At 38.1% G+C, this 20,222-nt stretch overlaps 2 protein-coding genes across 4 annotated transcripts in view; one reads left to right on the top strand and one right to left on the bottom strand.

The window, feature by feature from the left end:
• LOC126354226 (ankyrin repeat and zinc finger domain-containing protein 1-like) overlaps positions 1-12,257 on the bottom strand; it is a 103,916-nt gene extending 91,659 nt beyond the window's left edge. Inside the window, exons 1-2 of one of the 2 annotated variants that reach the window (XM_050003711.1) lie at positions 12,190-12,257; positions 11,720-11,843 (exon numbers count right to left, since the gene is read on the bottom strand). In XM_050003711.1, the coding sequence (XP_049859668.1) occupies positions 11,720-11,831 (112 nt within the window). In that variant the 5' untranslated portion in view covers positions 11,832-11,843; positions 12,190-12,257. Of the gene's footprint in view, positions 1-11,038; positions 11,109-11,719; positions 11,844-12,189 lie in introns of those variants that run through there. The other variant, XM_050003713.1, reaches the window with a different exon arrangement.
• A 49-nt stretch (positions 12,258-12,306) lies between these two features.
• Positions 12,307-20,222, top strand: part of LOC126354228 (polyglutamine-binding protein 1) — a 50,203-nt gene continuing 42,287 nt past the window's right edge. Inside the window, exons 1-3 of one of the 2 annotated variants that reach the window (XM_050003715.1) lie at positions 12,307-12,387; positions 12,536-12,601; positions 19,576-19,703. In XM_050003715.1, coding sequence (XP_049859672.1) covers position 12,387; positions 12,536-12,601; positions 19,576-19,703 — 195 coding nt within the window. In that variant the 5' untranslated portion in view covers positions 12,307-12,386. Of the gene's footprint in view, positions 12,418-12,535; positions 12,602-19,575; positions 19,704-20,222 lie in introns of both variants that reach the window. The other variant, XM_050003716.1, reaches the window with a different exon arrangement.

Raw genomic sequence — 20,222 nt, 5'->3', positions numbered from 1 at the left:
AGTGAAGGGAGACGAAAATTTAATAGTAATGGGTGACTGGAATTCGAGTGTAGGAAAAGGGAGAGAAGGAAACATAGTAAGTGAATATGGATTGGGGCTAAGAAATGAAAGAGGAAGCCGCCTAGTAGAATTTTGCACAGAGCACAACTTAATCATAGCTAACACTTGGTTTAAGAATCATGAAAGAAGGTTGTATACGTGGAAGAACCCTGGAGATACTAAAAGGTATCAGATAGATTATATAATGGTAAGACAGAGATTTAGGAACCAGGTTTTAAGTTGTAAGACATTTCCAGGGGCAGATGTGGACTCTGACCACAATCTATTGGTTATGACCTGTAGATTAAAACTGAAGAAACTGCAAAAATGTGGGAAATTAAGGAGATGGGACCTGGATAAACTGAAAGAACCAGTGGTTGTACAGAGTTTCAGAGAGAGCATAAGGGAACAATTGACAGGAATAGGGGAAAGAAATACAGTAGAAGAAGAATGGGTAGCTCTGAGGGATGTAGCAGTGAAGGCAGCAGAGGATAAAGTAGGTACAAAGACGAGGACTGTTAGAAATCCTTGGGTAACAGAAGAAATATTGAATTTAATTGATGAAAGGAGAAAATATAAAAATGCAGTAAATGAAGCAGGCAAAAGGAATACAAACGTCTCAAAAATGAGATCGACAGGAAGTGCAAAATGGCTAAACAGGGATGGCTAGAGGACAAATGTAAGGATGTAGAAGCTTATCTCACTCGGGGTAAGACAGATACTGCCTACAGGAAAATTAAAGAGACCTTTGGAGATAAGAGAACCACGTGTATGAATATCAAGAGCTCAGATGGCAGCCCAGTTCTAAGCAAAGAAGGGAAGGCAGAAAGTTGGAAGGAGTATATAGAAGGTTTATACAAGGGCGATGTACTTGAGGACAATATTATGGAAATAGAAGAGGATGTAGATGAAGACGAAATGGGAGATATGATACTGCGTGAAGAGTTTGACAGAGCACTGAAAGACCTGAGTCGAAACAAGGCCCCCGGAGTAGACAACATTCCATTAGAACTACTGACGGCCTTGGGAGAGCCAGTCATGACAAAACTCTACCAGCTGGTGAGCAAGATGTATGAGACAGGCGAAATACCCTCAGACTTCAAGAAGAATATAATAATTCCAATCCCAAAGAAAGCAGGTGCTGACAGATGTGAAAATTACCGAACTATCAGTATAATAAGCCACGGCTGCAAAATACTAACGCGAATTCTTTACAGACTAATGGAAAAACTGGTAGATGCAGACCTCGGGGAGGATCAGTTTGGATTCCGTCGAAATGTTGGAACACGCGAGGCAATACTGACCTTACGACTTATCTTAGAAGAAAGATTAAGAAAAGGCAAACCTACGTTTCTAGCATTTGTAGACTTAGAGAAAGCTTTTGACAATGTTGACTGGAATACTCTTTTTCAAATTCTAAAGGTGGCAGGGGTAAAATACAGGGAGCGAAAGGCTATTTATAATTTGTACAGAAACCAGATGGCAGTAATAAGAGTCGAGGGGCATGAAAGGGAAGCAGTGGTTGGGAAAGGAGTGAGACAGGGTTGTAGCCTCTCCCCGATGTTATTCAATCTGTATATTGAGCAAGCAGTAAAGGAAACAAAAGAAAAATTTGGAGTAGGTATTAAAATTCATGGAGACGAAGTAAAAACTTTGAGGTTCGCCGATGACATTGTAATTCTGTCAGAGACGGCAAAGGACTTGGAAGAGCAGTTGAACGGAATGGACAGTGTCTTGAAAGGAGGATATAAGATGAACATTAACAAAAGCAAAACGAGGATAATGGAATGTAGTCAAATTAAATCGGGTGATGCTGAGGGAATTAGATTAGGAAATGAGACACTTAAAGTAGTAAAGGAGTTTTGCTATTTAGGAAGTAAAATAACTGATGATGGTTGAAGTAGAGAGGATATAAAATGTAGACTGGCAATGGCAAGGAAAGCGTTTCTGAAGAAGAGAAATTTGTTAACATCGAATATAGATTTATGTATCAGGAAGTCGTTTCTGAAAGTATTTGTTTGGAGTGTAGTCATGTATGGAAGTGAAACATGGACAATAGCTAGTTTGGACAAGAAGAGAATAGAAGCTTTCGAAATGTGGTGCTACAGAAGAATACTGAAGATAAGGTGGATAGATCACGTAACTAATGAGGAGGTATTGAATAGGATTGGGGAGAAGAGACGTTTGTGGCACAACTTGACTAGAAGAAGGGATCGGTTGGTAGGACATGTTTTGAGGCATCAAGGGATCACAAATTTAGCATTGGAGGGCAGCGTGGAGGGTAAAAATCGTAGAGGGAGACCGAGAGATGAGTACACTAAGCAGATTCAGAAGGATGTAGGTTGCAGTAGGTACTGGGAGATGAAGCAGCTTGCACAGGATAGAGTAGCATGGAGAGCTGCATCAAAAAAGATTGCCTACAAGGTCATTAATACCTAACATGAACAGCAAAGCTTCCAACACACTTTCCTGGGGCACACCTGAAGTTACTTCTTTATCAGCTATTTACAGTACATGACATAGCTCCATGCAGTAATGGAAAACAGTCCTTCAAAGCAGTGTGTTCAATTAATGATTTAACAATTGAAAATTTTAGGGAAAGCTTGCAACACCTAGATTGGAATGAGGTGTGCAGCACACCTGATGCTAATTTAAAATTTAAACTATATCGTGATACCTCTGTGTGTATATCTGAAAACAGTTTCCCTAAGAAAATAGTTAAACGTAATTGTAAGACACCACCTAAAATACCATGGCTTACTAAAGTGATAAAAATATCTTGTGAACAGAAAAGGGAAATGTATCTTAAAACTAGGAGCAGTAATGATCCAGAAACCGTGAAACATTATGAAAACTACTGCACTGTATTACGAAAAGTTATTAAAAAGTCCAGAAGTATGTGCATTACACCTGAGATTAGCACATCTGACAATAAAATTAAAACAAATTGGAATACTGTTAAAAGGGAAACTGGGCAACTGAGTGTGCAGGAAGACTGAATTTCTATCAAACACAATGAAAAATTTGTTAACAAGTAGTCAGAAATAGAAAACATTTTTAATGATCATTTTTTAAGTGTTGTAGAGAAAATAGGATCCAACTATTCATTAGAAAATGCAAGGTAGCATATGGAAGAGGCAGTACTTGTGCAATTTGATAAAATTAAAATTCAACCACCTCTACTCCTGAAATCAGGAAAATAACAAATTCACTCAAAAGTAAAAGCTCACATGAAATTGATTGCATTGCCAAAGCTTGTTCCCAACAGATAAGTAGGATTCTCAGCCACATATGTAGTAGCTCACTGAAAAAGTGCATTTTTCCAGATAGACTGAAATATACTATTGTTAAACCATTGCATAAAAAAAAGGGGATAGCTCTGACGCGACCAACTCACTTCTGATAGCTTTGTCCAAAAGTCTTTCAGAGGTAGTGTATTCAACAGAAGCATCACATATTTGTAAAAATGAAGTACAAACAAAATGTCAATTTGGTTTTCAGAAAAGCTTTTCAACAGAATGCTATACATGCTTTCACTGACCAAATATTAAATGCATTGAATAATCGAACATCACCCATATAGATCTTTCATGATCTGTCAAAGGCTTTTAATTGTGTGAATCATGAAATTCTTCTAGATAAACTTAAGCATTGTGGTATGAGTGGGACAGTGCACAAATGGTATAGTTCATAATTAACTGGAAGAATGAAGAAGATTGCAATTAACAGTTCAAATAGTTTGCAAAATTCAGTAGAATCCTCTCACTGGGGAGGTATCAATAATTGTGTCCCCACAAGATTCAGTCTTGGGTCCATAATTGTTTTTAATACATATTAATGACTTGCCACTCTATATTAATGAAGATGCAAAGCCAGTTCATTTTTCCTTGTGATACAAGTATTGCAATCACACCCAACAAACAAGAATCAGCTGAGGAAATTGTAAATAATGTCTTTCGGAAAATTATTAAGTGGTTCTACGAAAAGGGACTCTCACTAAGTTTTGAGAAAATACAGTACATGTAATTCTGTACAGTAAACGGCATAACACCATTTATAAATATAGACTATAAAACAGAAGTCTGCTGCTAAGCTAAGTATTCAAAATTTCTGGGTCTGTTCTTTGATGAGAAATTGAATTGGAAGAAACACATCGATTATCTGCTCAAACGGTTAGATTCAGCTACTTATGCTATTAGGATTATTGAAAATTTTGGTGATAAACATAACAGTAAATTAGTCTACTATGACTATTTTCATTCACTTCTTTCATATGGCATCATATTTTGGCATAAATCATCATTAAAAGAAAAAGTATTTATTACTCAAAAGCATGTAAATGGATTAATAGCTGGAACCCACCTAAGATCACTTTGTATACATTTATTTAAGGAACGTGGGATATTCACAGTACCTTCACAATAAATATATTCACTTATGAATTTTTTTATATTAATAATACATCCCAATTCAAAAATAACAGCCAAGTGCATCGCTGTTTTTGTTGTGGTTTTCAGTCCGGAGACTGGTTTGATGCAGCTCCCCATGCTATTCTATCCTGTACAAGCTGCTTCATATCTCTCAGTACCTACTGCAACCTACATCCTTCTGAATCTGCTTAGTGTATTCATCTCTTGGTCTCCCTCTACAATTTTTATCCTCCACGCTGCCCTCCAATACTAAATTGGTGATCCCTTGATGCCTCAGAACATGTCCTACCAACTGATCCCTTCATCTAGCCAAGTTGTGCCACAAACTACTCTTCTTCCCAATTCTGTTCAATACCTCCTGTTTAGTTATGTGATCTACCCATCTTATCTTCAGCATTCTTCTGTAGCATCACATTTTGAAAGCTTCTATTCTCTTATTGAGAAGACACACACTACAATACTAAAATAAAGAATGATCTTCACTATTCTGAGTTAAATATGACTTTGGCACAGAAAGGGGTGAATTATGCTGCCACAAAAATCTTTGGTCACTTGCCAAATAGCGTTAAAAATCTGACAGATAGCCAACAGACATTTAAAAACAAATTAAAAGAATTTCTGAATGACAACTCCTGCCACTCATTAGATGGATTTTTAGGTATGAAATAAAGAAAAAATTAATTATTTTGTGTAAACAATACTTTTGTTAAAGTGACACATTTCACATCATTACGAAATATCGTATTCATGATCTATGGAATAAGTATTAATGTGTGCATGTATGTATGTATCTGCGTATGAGGATGATTCTATATCCAAGATAGCATGCTGCATCCTCCCTACTAAACAGTCCTCAGTACTTTAACAAATCTCATTCCAGTCACAAATTTCACATGATACCCTGTATGATTATACTTTTGACAGTAAGTATAGGTGCGATACCAAGTCAAACGCTTTTCAGAAATCGAGAAATGCTGCATCTACCTGGTTGCCTTGATCCAAAGGTTTCAGTATGTCACGTGAGAAAAGTGTAGGTTCGATTTCACACGATCGATGTTTTTGAAATCCATACTTGTTGGCATCGAGGAAGTCATTCTGTTCCAGATAAGTAATTATGTTTGAGTTCAGAAGATTCTACAACACATTGATGACAAGGATAGTGGAAGGTAGATTTGTGGATCACTTCTGCTACCCTTCTTGTACACAGGTGTCACCTGTGCCTTTTTCCAAGAACCATGCACGCTTTTTTATTCGAGGAATCTATGACAGATCATAGTTAGAAGCTGGACTAACTCAGCTGCAAATTCAGCAGAGAATCTGACAGGTATTTCATCGGGGCCTAGAGCTCTGTTCAATTTTAATGATTTCAGCTGTTTCTCGACACCACTGACACGAATACTTCTTTCATTCACCTTTTTAGTGTCACGAGGATTAAATTGGGGCAATTCTCTGTATTTTCCTTTACAAAGAAATGTTCGAAAATGGAGTTAAACATTTCAGCTTTTGTTTTGCTGCCCTCAATTTCAGTTCCTGCTTCATTCACTAGGGACTGGCCCAACTTTGGTGCCACTAACACAGCCTTTACATATGACCAGAATATCTTTGGCTTCTACGAAATATCACTTGAGAATATTCTGCCATGGTAGTCACTGAAGGCATCACACATTGCTCCTTTGACAGCCAAACTGTTTCATTCAGCATCTCTCTATCTATAGCCCTATGCTTTGTTTTACACCTATTGCGCAGTAATCTCTGTTTCTTTAGAAGTTTCTTTACATTGACTGTATACCGTGGACGTTCTCTCCCACTATGAATTGTTCTACTGGGAACATACCTATCCAATGCTTGGTCAACTGTGTATTCTTTTAAACTTGAGCCAGAGTTCCTCAACATGCTCCTGACTTGTGCTGAACATTTCAAGTTGTTCACCGAGATATGACACTACTGATTTTTCATCTATGTTATTGAACATATATATCTTTCCGCATGTTTTAGTTGTCCTTTGTACTTCCATAATTGTTGCTGAAACAACCATGTCATGGTCACTGATATCAGTTTCGATGTGGACATCCTCAAAAAATTTTGTTTGTTGCCATTTGATCCAATATATTTACATCATGAGTGTGGTTCCTAACTACGTGCTCTAGGTAGTTTTCAGAGTAAGCATTTAGTAAAATTTCACAGGATCTCTTATCTTGCTCACCACTAACATTAATTTTCCCAATTAATTGTTTGATGATTAAAGTCTCCACCAATGATTACAGTATGATTGGGAAACTTATGTACAAGTGAACTGAGTTTTTTTCTGAAGTTTTCGATTACATCAGGAGATGTGTCTAGTCGGTGATAGAAGGATCCAATTATCATTGGATGCTATTATCATTGGGTGCTTTTAGACACAGCATTTATTTTAGTATCTTTGGACATTAGGAAGGATTCAAACTGTGAGTTTTAAAGAATGATTGTGGTGTGTCAAAGAGACAAAATAGCCAACAGGCAGCAAAACAGTAATTGGAAACTTGGTAACAGTGAGTTTAAGCCCGTTACCAGTAATATTTTGTACTTATTAACAACAGTCTGGACCTGGTTGGGACAGTGTGATGTTTGCCACGTGGCTTGGAGAGAATCCCATCAAGCAGCTCCCCTGTTCAACATGCTGGAGTGGCTATCTCTACGTAAAACATCTATGCACCCATGAAACATTCTGCTTCTTTTGCACTTGAACCCAAGAATCATCAAAATAATGGGCATTACTGATGCTCCACATTTAAGAATGATGGAGGCTCTGGTTCAGGAAGTGTATAATAATACATTATTAGTTGATACATCATAGGCCCTTATACAATTTAACAGGATACTTTCACTTCGAGATATGACTTTCAGTCAATATTAATATTCATATCAAACAGTAGCTTTTCCTGTGTAGAAACCTGATAATGTTTTCTGAAATCAAGATGGTTACATAACACAATGTATTAATTTTTCTCCTTATATACAGGCCTTCACTATACAATTTGGCTGCTTGCAGCCTTTATAATGTGCTCTAGGTAGTTTTCAGAGTAGGCATTTAGTAAAGTTTCACAGGATGTCTTGACTTATTCCACGTCCTTGAAATGCTATCTTTTACAATGGGATTAAGTGAACATGGCATATGAATGAATGCAGTCCTGTGAACCAGCTATCAGAAGTAAACAAATTGACAATTTAATTTATCAAAAAATTCTATGAACTTCAATAAATTCTCCCATTACATTAAAGTGTTTACTACTAACCTCCCATATTTCTTCAGTTTGAGTTAATACATCAAAAGATGCACAAATGGTAAACCTGTTTAGCAGTAGAAATACTTTGTAAGCTACAAGAAGTGTCTAATGTTCAATGCCACCAGCCATTCTAATAAATTTCAATTACTCATCAAACAAATTTTAGCCAGACTACAAGAACATTTTTCTTCCTTAATAGCTGTGACTGCTTATTATCCCTGTGCAACATGAGTACAGCACATATATCTGATGCAAGTAATTTGAAATTAAAAACTGAGCAGTATCATCCCAGATGTTGTTGTTGTGGTCTTCAGTCCTGAGACTAGTTTGATGCAGTTCTCCATGCTACTCCATCCTGTGCAAGCTTCTTCATCTCCTAGTACCTACTGCAACCCACATCCTTCTCAATCTGCTTAGTCCATTCATCTCTTGGTCTCCCTCTACGATTTTTACCTTCCACGCTGCCCTCCAATACTAAATTGGTTATCCCTTGATGCCTCAGAACATGTCCTACCAACCGATCCCTTCTTCTGGTCAAGATGTGCCACAAACTCCTCTTGTCCCCAATCCTATTCAATACCCCCTCATTAGTTATGTAATCTACCCATCTAATCTTCAGGATTCTTCTGTAGCACCACATTGCAAAAGCTTCTATTCTCCTCTTGTCCACACTATTTATCGTCCATGTTTCACTTCCATACATGGCTACACTCCATACAAATACTTTCAGAGACGACTTCCTGACACTTAAATCTATACTCGATGTTAACAAATTTCTCTTCTTCAGAAACGCTTTCCTTGCCATTGCCAGTCTACATTTTATATCCTCTCTACTTCGACCATCATCAGTTATTTTGCTCCCCAAATAGCAAAACTCCTTTACTACTTTAAGTGTCTCATTTCCTAATCTAATACCCTCAACATCACCCGACTTAATTCGACTACATTCCATTATCCTCGTTTTGCTTTCGAGGATCTTATACCCTCTTGTCCATTCCGTTCAACTGCTCTTCCAAGTCGTTTGCTGCCTCTGACAGAATTACAATGTCATCTGCAAACCTCAAAGTTATCATTTCTTCTCCATGGATTTTAATTCCTACTCCAAATTTTTCTTTTGTTTCCTTTATTGCTTGCTCAATATACAGATTGAATAACATCGCGGAGAGACTACCACCCTGTCTCACTACCTTCCCAACCACTGCTTCCCTTTCATGTCCCTGTACTCTTGTAACTGCCATCTGGTTTCTGTATGAACTGTAAATAGCCTTTCGCTCCCTGTATTTTACCCCTGCCACCTTCAGAATTTGAAAGAGAGTATTCCAGTCAATATTGTCAAAAGCTTTCTCTAAGTCTACAAATGCTAGAAACTTAGGTTTGCCCTTCCTTAATCTAACTTCTAAGATAAGTTGTAAGGTCAGTATTGCCTGATGTGTTCCAATATTTCTACGGAATCCAAACTGATGTTCCCCGAGGTCGGCTTCTACCAGTTTTTCCATTTGTCTGTAAAGAATTCACGTTAGCATTTTGCAGCTGTGACTTATTAAACTGATAGTTTGGTAATTTTCACATCTGTCAACATCTGCTTTCTTTGGGATTGGAATTATTATATTCTTCTTGTAGTCCGAGGGTATTTCGCCTGTTTCATACATCTTGCTCAACAGATGGTAGAGTTTTGTCAGGACTGGCTCTCCCAAGGCCGTCAGTAGTTCCAATGAAATGTTGTCTACTCCGGGGCCTTGTTTCGACTCAGGTCTTTCAGTGCTCTGTCAAACTCTTCACGCAGTATCGTGTCTCCCATTTCATCTTCATCTATATCCTCTTCAATTTCTGTAACACCATCCTCAAGTACATCACCCTTGTATAGATCCTCTATATACTCCTTCCATGTTTCTGCTTTCCCTTCTTTGTTTAGAACTGGGTTTCCATCTGAGCTCTTGATATTCATACAAGCGGCTCTCTTTTCTCCAAAGGTCTCTTTAATTTTCCTGTAGGCAGTATCTATCTTACCCCTAATGAGATAAGCCTCTACATGCTTACATTTATCCTCTAGCCATCCCTGCTTAGCCATTTTGCACTTCCTGTCAATCTCATTTTTGAGACGTCTGCATTCGTTTTTGCCTGCTTCATTTACTGCATTTTTTATATTTTCTGCTTTCATCAATTAAATTCAATATTTCTTCTGTTACCCAAGGATTTCTACTAGTCCTGGTCTTCTACCTACTTGATCCTCTGCTGCCTTCACTACTTCATCCCTCAAAGCTACCCATTCTTCTTCTACTGTATTTCTTTCCCCAATTCCTGTCAGTTGTTCCCTTATGCTCTCCCTGAAACTCTGTACAACCTCTGGTTCTTTCAGTTTATCCAGGTCCCATCTCCTTAAATTCCCACCTTTTTGCAGTTTCTTCAGTTTTAATCTACAGGTAATAACCAATAGATTGTGGTCAGAGTCCACATCTGCCCCTGGAAATGTCTTACAATTTAAAACCTGGTTCCTAAATCTCTGTCTTACCATGATATAATCTATCTGAAACCTGTCAGTATCTCCAGGCTTCTTCCATGTATACAGCCTTCGTTTATGATTCCCAGATAATGAAATTTATTTACAATGGAGCATCTGCTGTGAAACTACACTATATTTTTTGGTTGTTGGTAATGACATAGACCTACATGCTGTAGGGTCTCATTTATTTTATGTGAGCCACCTCTCAGAACATAATCTGAATCTGGTTTTGCATGTTTTTATATTGGAACAGTTACATCAGATGAATACAACACTGTAGGAAGCTATTAAACTGGTTAACACAAGAAATACAATAACAATAACCACAAGACAAAAATATTTTCTGTAGATAGTGCTCCAGAGCATCAAAGCACTTAAAGAATAGCATCATGAAAGTAGTACATGACAAATGAGGATATAGCAGAATGTTAGATATGAATTGTCGGCTTTGACCCACAACATATGAAACATGTGCAAATGCCATAAACAATATGGTGACTGTAATGTGAGTTTACTGGTGATTTATTCAAATGAGCTAAGCTACTGATCAGTCTGTTACCACAACCAGGGTTTTTCAGTATCACATTCACTAGCTTCACCATCTCTCAAACTATCACATTCCAATGTAACCTATATCTTGTATTAAGCTACACATCAATCTGTTACCACAACCAGAATTTTTTTTTTTTTTTTTTATAAAAAAAAACTTGATGTAGTGGTATTTCATGTCTTGAAGTGTATGATGATTCATTTATTAAGTTATTTCTGTATTATAAACTATTTACATGAATTTTCAATGTACTTACCAAACCCAATTTTCTGATAAAAGTATCACAAATGATTGTCCTAATAATAAGCAGAAAATGAACACCTGAACTGCAATAAATATATTGATCTATTACTTCTATAATGTATAACACGAAAAACTATCTACTGTAATAGCTAGAATCAAGCCCAGTATCATCTTGTCCATTGTACTACATATGATCAACGGATGAGTAAGTAAGTAAGTAAATAAATAAATAAAAGTTGGTTGTTTCTTGGTTTTCTAATTACACTGTTCAAACAGAACAGAAACTCTCTCTTATAACATGTCATGAATACCTCAACATTTACTGTGTATACGTACTGTTATGTAAGTGTAAGAATTTCTAGCTTCTCGAAAGAGATCTTTGCAAAAGGTTTAGATGTCATTTGAAAATAATATACTTACCGCTGGTGTCCATTCCCTGTTTGTGCCACAAAATTAAATAGAAGTACAACGCACATATACAAAGAAAGAACAAATCCACAGCACAACACCAAAAATAAAGAACAAAGCTGCAAGGCCCTAATTGTATTGCAAAATAGAGTAATGACAAATACAAATGGGAAACTTACATTCCCTAGTTTCTGGGTTATGGCTGTTATAGTTATATCGGAGAGAAGTAGAAATAAAATTAAATTAAAGAATGAAAGCAATGGTATATGTAGCATGTTTTCCTTACTTCTTTCATCTTCAATGGCTGAATCTGATTTCATACATTTGGCCACTTTCAGTCCCTGAATAACACGGGGTGTATTCTCAATATCATAAATTTTGTACGTCTTATGCTCCATGTTTTTTAGACACTGTAAATGTGAAAGTCACATTAATAGTTTACTATTCTCACAATATGATGCAACAGCAGGAAGTAAACAACTATCATAAATGTGGTTGGAATTATAGAGATTCTGCAACATCATAGGATGATATAGCAATATTCAAATATGACACTATATGTGTATCAATAATATAATATTGTTTTCATCATTACTGTACTCGTGGATTACAGACGGCACATTTCAATGTGACATATATGTCAAACAGCCAAATATGGAAGCTTCTTAAAATTTAAACTGACTGTTTATTTCCAACTCCTAAATCATTTAAAACAATCACAAAAACTAACATGCAGGTATTTGTTAAATTACTTACACCACAAGTGCAACACGTCCCTTCTCTTACGATAAGGAAAACAACGCTGACGGCAGTTAGCAATTGAATATTATCATCTGTGGGACAGTGATCAGTATTATCTTTGGCTGAGGAACTTGTTTTGTTTGCGACTTTGCGACTTGCCTGTAGTGATTTGTTTACATGATTCTGTGAGTGAGTGTGTTGTGGGTCGTGAGAGTGAGTTAAAATTAATTCTTAATTTAGAGAGTAAGGCAGTATTCTATAAATAATACAAAGCGTAATACATGTAAAATTTCGTTACATTATTTTTTTATACATCGCTCAGTTGAAGAACGGGTTGTATTTACTACTTGTTGTCTTTCAGTGCCTTTGCCACAGAAGTTGGCCCTTCGCCTAGCAAAAAGAGGCCTATTATCCACAAATGACGTTGGTAAGAAGAGATGATAGTTATTTGAGTCAGTTGATTATGTATTCGTAAATGCACATAGTTATGAAAACAATGGATTCATGTAGCAGTAAATTATTATCACGGCCTCTGCTACCTATGTAGTAACGTCGTGCAACCGTGCTTATATCGCTATAGGTGTAGACCATTTCTGATTTATTTCGTAAGGATTTTTGTGCAGACGTCATAAATAATAGTAATACAACATTTATACATGTACATCTATACCCTGCAAACTACCGTGAGATGCATGGCAGAGGGTACGTCCCATTGTACCAGTTTCTAGGGTTTCTTCGTGCTCCATTCACGTAGAGAACGCGGAAAGAATAATTAGTTGAATGCCTCTATTTGTACAGTAATTATTCTAATCTTATCCTTACAATCCCCTTGTGAGCGATACGTGGGAGATTGTAGTATATCCCCGGAGTAATCATTTAAAGCCGGTTCTTGAAACTTCATTAATAGACTTTCTCAGGGTAGTTTATACCTGTCTTCAAGAGTCTGCCAGTTCGGTTCCTTAAGAATCTCTGTGGCACTCTCTCACGGATGAAACAAAGCTGTGACTGTTTATGCTGCCCTTTTCTGTATATGTTCAGTATTGCCTGTTAGTCCTAGCTGGTACAGGTCCCACATGCTTGAGCTTGCAAAATATGTGTTGTATAGACGGAATGACTTATTGTATGTCTAACCTTCGCACACACAAAACATGATCAGTATCGTATAACGTATCAAATGCTCCCCTTAAGAGTATTTTGATAAAGGTGTAGCCTAACATTCTCCTGTCAAAGCAGTATTTAACTGTGTGTTGAAATCTTACTACACACAATTTAGTAGTAAGTTGTGCCAAATCAGATCATTTATCAAGGCTTTGATTTTGTTAAAATTAGTTAAATTTTGTCATGATGTTGTAATAACATATATCATTGCAGTTACTTGCATAAGTTTGTTGATCTACAATAAATATAATCAGTGTTAAAAAATGTAAAGAATATATTGTTAAGCATTTATGCTGCACCAGTTTTCTACAGTGTACTTCATGAACAGATTTTAATGTTCTTTTTTTTAAGCAGAAGTATTTTGTTTTAAATAGCACTAGGTAATTTCCAAAAATGTTTGCCTATTGAAGCCACAGGCTCCAAACAATAGATATCGAACGTGCGATTGTAAATCGATCACGCGACTTTCATGGCAGGCGCTATGATAAATTATTTGTGAGTTTTTAGGAAAACCCAGGCGATTTATGTTGGCAGGGGGTGGGATGTCTGATGTTGACATTTGTTCGGCTGATTGCCTCATGTAGAAGGATCTAATTCCATGCTTATACAATGTAGAAAATTTTTTTTGACTTTTTGTCGCAAAAATGGACTAATACCCGATGAGGAAAGGAGGGTCTGTGTAGACTGCGGTGGGGCGAAGTGTGTGAAATACTGTTACAATTTCATTGCGAGAAAAGTGAAAGACGAATGGCTATCAGGAAGAATACATGGTTTGACTATTCCAAGTTATCCATCCAGACCAGCGTTATTCTTCGATCTTGTTGGATATGTGACTACACCCTGCAAGCAACAGCATCAGAAACTGACTTATCTACTAATAACGTGTGCGACTATTTCCGGTTTTGCAGATAAGTGTGTTATGTAACAGTGACGAACGACATTGTACCGATTGGTGGACCGAGTAAAGTTATTGAAGTGGAAAAACCATGGAGAATGACCTTCAAAGAATGAAACCAAACATATTTGGGTATTTGATGAGAGTCCCAGAAGTGTTTTGTTGTGAGTTTGTTGTCCAGAGACAAGGTAACTTTAGTCAGTTTGATAAAGGAGTTTATACTGCCCGGTAGTAAAGTCATTACAGACGGCTTTCAGCCATACAAGACACTGAAAGCAGAAGGATTTGACCACGAGTTGGTCGACCACTCTGTAGATTTTGTTTCTTCAGATGACCCACGTGTGCACAGGCAGAACATTGAGCGGCTATGGAAATCTGTGAAATCTCCCACTAAAATAGAAAGGGCGTCCAGGAGAAAGAAACAAACTCTACTTGTTTCAGTACCTCTATTCCCATAACTTGCGTTTGCAAGGAAAAGTTAACGCATGTGGCACTCTACCCATATTTTTGTGTGACATTGGCAGAGTTTACCCAGGTTATGACAAAAAGAGAATGCTTCCCCTAGTATTCATGTCAAATGGACTTTCTCATGACGACAACGTCGACGACGAGTAAGGTAAGCCGTTACCTTTGTAATTAAAAATATTTTAGTAATGCTCTTTTTTTATTATTTTGTCACTATTAATATGCTCATAACACCCGCCACCACAGTCATGTGATAGATTTACAATCGCACGCTCGATATCTATCGTTTGGAACCCACGGCTTTAATAGGCAAACATTCTTGGAAGTTACCTAGCACTACATGTCCACTCCACTGCCCTCTAATTGGGTGGGTTGAAACTGCATTTACTGAACTGGTATTTTGATCAATGACTTTATGATATACAGTGTGATTCTGTGATGATGTTACAAACTCGTGAAGGATAGGTAAATGCATCAATTTGAGGTAAGGGCCTTGGTCTGTAAATGATCCATTTGAAAGTCATAAGCAACAAACGTCCTGATACATCTGGTAATTCAGGCTCTTTGCTTTCCATATTTAGGAAGGAGGAAAGAAGAAAGAATGCCTATTACACTTGAACTCTAAAATGCATACCTTAAAAATATAAGAACTTGTTCAGTAGAGGAGACGACTCATAGGAGCAAAGATAAACAAATGCTCATAGCTCTTAAGGTATGAACTTTAGAGCCCATGTTTACTGGACATTTTTGTTGTGTTTTGATCCATAGTACTTCCTCCTAAAGTGTGGAAAGCAAAGATCTTACAGTGAAAAGGGTCTGACATCAGAGATGTAAGAACAATTTTTGCTGATAACTTTTTATTCAGTTTTTCTGGATCAGGGTCCCCTACCTCAAATTGATACATTTACCCTATTCACAATCTGAAACAGTTTGTAATATCATCATGGAATCGACGTGTAGATCTACTCTGTACTCTGCAAATGACTGTGAAATTCATGAATTCATGGCAGAGGGTACTTCCGATTATACCAAATGAGATAATAAAAAGAGAGAGATGAGATGTGTGTGTGTGTGTGGGGGGGGGGGGGGGGGGCGAAGGTTTGTAAGTATGCTTCAGTGGGATAATAGACTCCTGTTCTAAGCGCTTTCTGACTCAGAGTTTTCAGTTGAGTTAAACACACCTCTTGACACGGTGCCCCAAAGTCATTAATTACGGAACAATGGAAAATTTTTCAATCGAATTTTGTGACACAGATAAACCGTCAGTGCAACATTACTCATCACATGACGACTGCCTACCATCCGCAAACTAACAGGCTTACTGAACCTCTCAATAGACCTTGGCCAACGTGCTATCAATGTTCGTCAATGTTGAGCAGAGCAACTGGGGTGAGGTGCTACCTTTCGTGATGTTTGCCGACAACACCACCAAACAAGACCCCACAGGATTTACACCATTTTTCCTAGTGCACGGGCATGAGGTGACGACGATGATGGACACTGCTTTTCCGTTACATCCTGATGACGTGGACAACAACTACATCGCCAAGTGTTAACCAGAGCTGAGGAAGCTCAGCAGTTAGCTCGACTCTGCACGCTGCAGGCTCAAGAAAACTATCACCGAAGGTATGATGCGAGCCACTGCCCTGTTTTTTATCAGCCTGGTGACCTCGTCTGGATCTTCACTCCTGTTCAGGAGGTTGGTCTCTCTGAGAAGCTCCTCAGGCGCTACTTTGGATCTTATAAAGTTGTAAGACAGTTATCTGATGTTACATATGAAGCTGAATATTTTGACCGCGACACAAGACAACAAAAGATCAGAGTTACGGTCCACATCCTTCGAATGAAGCCCTGTAAGGATCCTGCAACTCAGGGTAAATTCGATGCTCCAGTGACAGGCAACAAGCGGAATGGTGGCGAAGAATGTAGCAGCAAGGGAAGGTCTAAGAAGATCACTGCCAGGGCGAACATCAGTCATCGGGAGTCGGAGTATGCAGGACCGATAATTCGTTCCCGAACTAGGAGGACGTAACACAGAGACGCTGTTCTTTTAAGGAGGGAGCAGTATCACAGAAGAAGCTGAGTAGCACAGTCACTGTAGTGTAGTGGTTATGATACTATACTGTTGCATGGAGGGTCGTGGGTTCAAAACTCACCTGAACTGTAAAATTTTAGTTTCTATATTCGGTTCGAGTACATTTCTAGAAGTATCCACAAATGGCAAGAATCATTGTACTGGAATGTTCTGTAGCTGTATGTATACCATGTGTGTTCTGGCTGGAGGCAGTTTGCTCTGTGCTCTTGTATGTACAAGTGCTGAATAAGCCTTTGTTAAGTGAAGTTAGTGTTCGTCATTCATCTACTTACACCACCTTCTATGTGACAACATTTAATTGATGTGACTGTGTCACACAGCAGCCTAATAATGCTGTATTCAAATGTTGTTAACTAACATTTTCCTGCAATTAAATCAATCTGTCCATTCATCACACCATCTAGAAATTCTGTCTAAGTCATCTTGTATACTCCTACAGCCATTCAATGACTACACCTACTCGTACACCACAGCACCATCAGCAGACAGGCATAAATTACTGCTCAGCTTGTAAAAGATTTTTGAGCCACTCACATATGTGGGAATCTAAACAGTGTGTTTGGATCTTCATAAAAAAAATCTGCTCTTGGGCACCCTGTCAAACCCTTTTCGGAAATCTAAGAATATGGAATCTGCCTGTTCCCCTCCATTCATTGTTTGTACAATATCAATTGAGATAAGGGCAAGCTGAGTTTCACACAGGCAATGCTTTGTAAATCCACCGCAATTTGTGGACAGAAGCTTTTTGTCTCAGCGAAATTAATTATATTCAAACTCAGAATGTGTTTGAGAATTCTGCAAGAAGACAATGTTAAGGATTTTAGTCCGTAATTAAAGAGGCTGTTCTTTCACCGTTATTACATACAGGAGTCACCTGTGCTTTTTTCCAGTTGCTTGGGACTTTTAACTGTGTAAGAGACTCGTTATAAGTGAAATCTAAGTAATCAATTAGTGCTGCAGAATACTCTCTGTCAAATCAAACTGAAATTCCATCTGGACCTGGCAGCTTATTTGTTTTCAACTTTTTCAGTTGCTTCTCTACACCACGTATGCCTGTTTCTATGTCCTCCATGTTGGGGTCTGTACAGCTCTCAAATGACTGTGTGTTTGTATGATCCTCCTAGCCTCAAAAATGAAATTTATAACTTCAGCTTTCTTTCCCCCCCAAATGTGCTGCCCATCACATTACCCATCAGTAGCTGTAATCCTTACTTCCACAGTGATCTCTGTCTGTTCACATTTCGTCAGTTGATAGCCTTATCCAGCCTCGTTGTGTAAAACCATATGAATCAGGTCCGTACGTCCTTGCACTACCTCCTGTTTAATTGTAAAAATCTCTTGCTGTGCAATCACAAATCTCCCAGCCTGAAACTCTTGCATTCCAAGAACTAGAACTGTAAGCACACCACCACCTAAAAAAACCTGTTCAGTCGATTCACCTCATACTGCCGCCTTGAACTACCAATGTGCACCAGCAGTATAAGAGCTTCCATCGAACTGTAGGGAGTATACGAGATACCTTGTGAAGAATTTCGGGTATCTGTGAGGAATGGTGGCTTGTTCTAAATGTAGAAAAATGTAAGTTAATCTGGACGAGTAGAAAAGACTAATCTGTAACATTTGAATACAGCATTATTAGTGTGCTGCCTGACACATTCAGATCAATTAAATATCTACACATAACATCACAATGCAATATAAAATGGAGTTGACCACATCAGGTTGGTGCTAGGGAAGGTGAATGCTTGACTTCATTGTATTGGAGGAATTTTGGGAAAGTGTAATGCATCCATAAAGGAGGAACCATATAGAATGCTAGGGTGACCCATTCTTGAGTACTGTTTGAGTCTTTACGATCCCCACCAGATCGGATTAGAGGAAGATATTGATAAAATTCAGGTGTGTGCTGCTAGATTTGTTACGCAGCAGGTGAGATCAGTGTGTAAGATTTACAGAGCTGTTTCATAATCTCAAATGGGGTCCCTGGAGGGGAGACAGGGTGCTTTTTGTGAGGAACTACAGTGGAAATTCAGAGAAATGGCATTTCATGCCGACTGGAGAACAGTTCTACTCTGTCCATCATACATTTTGCCTAAAGGCCACGAAGATAAGATGCAAGAAATTAGGGCATGTACTGAGGCTTTTAGACAGATGTTTTTCCTTCACTCTGTGTGCAAGTGGAACAGAAAAGGAAATGACTAGTAGTGGTACATGGCACCCTCTGTCATGCACCATACGGTGGCTTGCAGAGTATGTGTGTAGGTGTAGATGTATATGGCCTCATAACTGCCAAATGCTGTCTTGCAGACCTAGTACATTTACCAAACATTCAGAAATTCCCACCACCCTACAGAAACCAGAGTCTAATCAGACTCACAGCACTGTCATGAACCCATATTCCAAAAGAATCAGTCCTACAGAAGTAATAGCGCTTCCCAAAAGTCTTACATTTTGCCCCTCTCCTAAATTCGATGACACTGGGCTTTCTTTCCTTCTCCCCATCTCTACAGTTGAAAGAATTTGCACTGTAATCTGAAATATTTCTTTTTTTCATTGTGTTGGCCTGCAAGTCATCCCGTCCTCTTAAGTGGGGAGCAGTAATCTGTCCTTAAGATGCTGTATTTTTTATACTAAACAATTATGAATATTTCATTCAGGTATTAGAAAATATTAAGCAACTGATTAGCATGTGAATCTGTTGTATGTATTTTTTAACATGATAAACTACTATTATGTTTGTGATATGTGCATATGTACAATAATTTACATCTCCTTCTGTTTTTTGAAGTTGCTAACAAAACAGCTACAGTACCTACTGTTGAAGAAGTCATTGCCGAAGACTATGATGGGAATAAGAATACAACAAAGGAAAAATTTGGAGACGACTTTCTGAGCGATGTCGATCTCAAAATTATGGTAAGCTTGACACAGGCAGATCTGCTCTGTTCTTTTTGTCAACACTAAAATGTTGAATGTTGTTAAGAGTAGATGCAGTGCTGTTACTACCTTGTTTTATGTAGTTGTGTTGCCATCACTCACCATCTTGTCTGACAGGAGTCCAAAGGTATGTGGCCACAGCTGGTTTTAAGTACCTATTTGGGAGTAGCAGTCAGTCAGTGTGTTTCAGTGTTGTGAACTGAAGCTAATGTCTCGTGCCTCGGACACAATATTTGTTTTGGATCTGCAGTTTATTATGAAGGGCATAGGATCAGCTGTCAGGAATGCATAGTAGTAACTGCAAAACTGTAACATGTGGTTACTGTGATGATGTTAAAGGGAGTGAAGTCCTCATGTCACACAGTATGCACAGCATTGGAATAATTAGTGTGACTGAAACAATTGCTCTCTGAAGCCATAGTGAAAGAAACAGTTGCTGCAAGTTGTGGCAGCATTGCAGCGCTGTTAAACAGTTTCAGTTTGGTTGTGGCAGTTTGA

The sequence above is a fragment of the Schistocerca gregaria genome, chromosome 3 (genome assembly GCF_023897955.1).
Source record: "Schistocerca gregaria isolate iqSchGreg1 chromosome 3, iqSchGreg1.2, whole genome shotgun sequence".
NCBI classification, from domain to species: domain Eukaryota; kingdom Metazoa; phylum Arthropoda; class Insecta; order Orthoptera; family Acrididae; genus Schistocerca; species Schistocerca gregaria.
The sequence above is the reverse complement of the archived record's forward strand: the minus strand, read 5'-3'. Positions and strand labels throughout refer to the sequence as shown.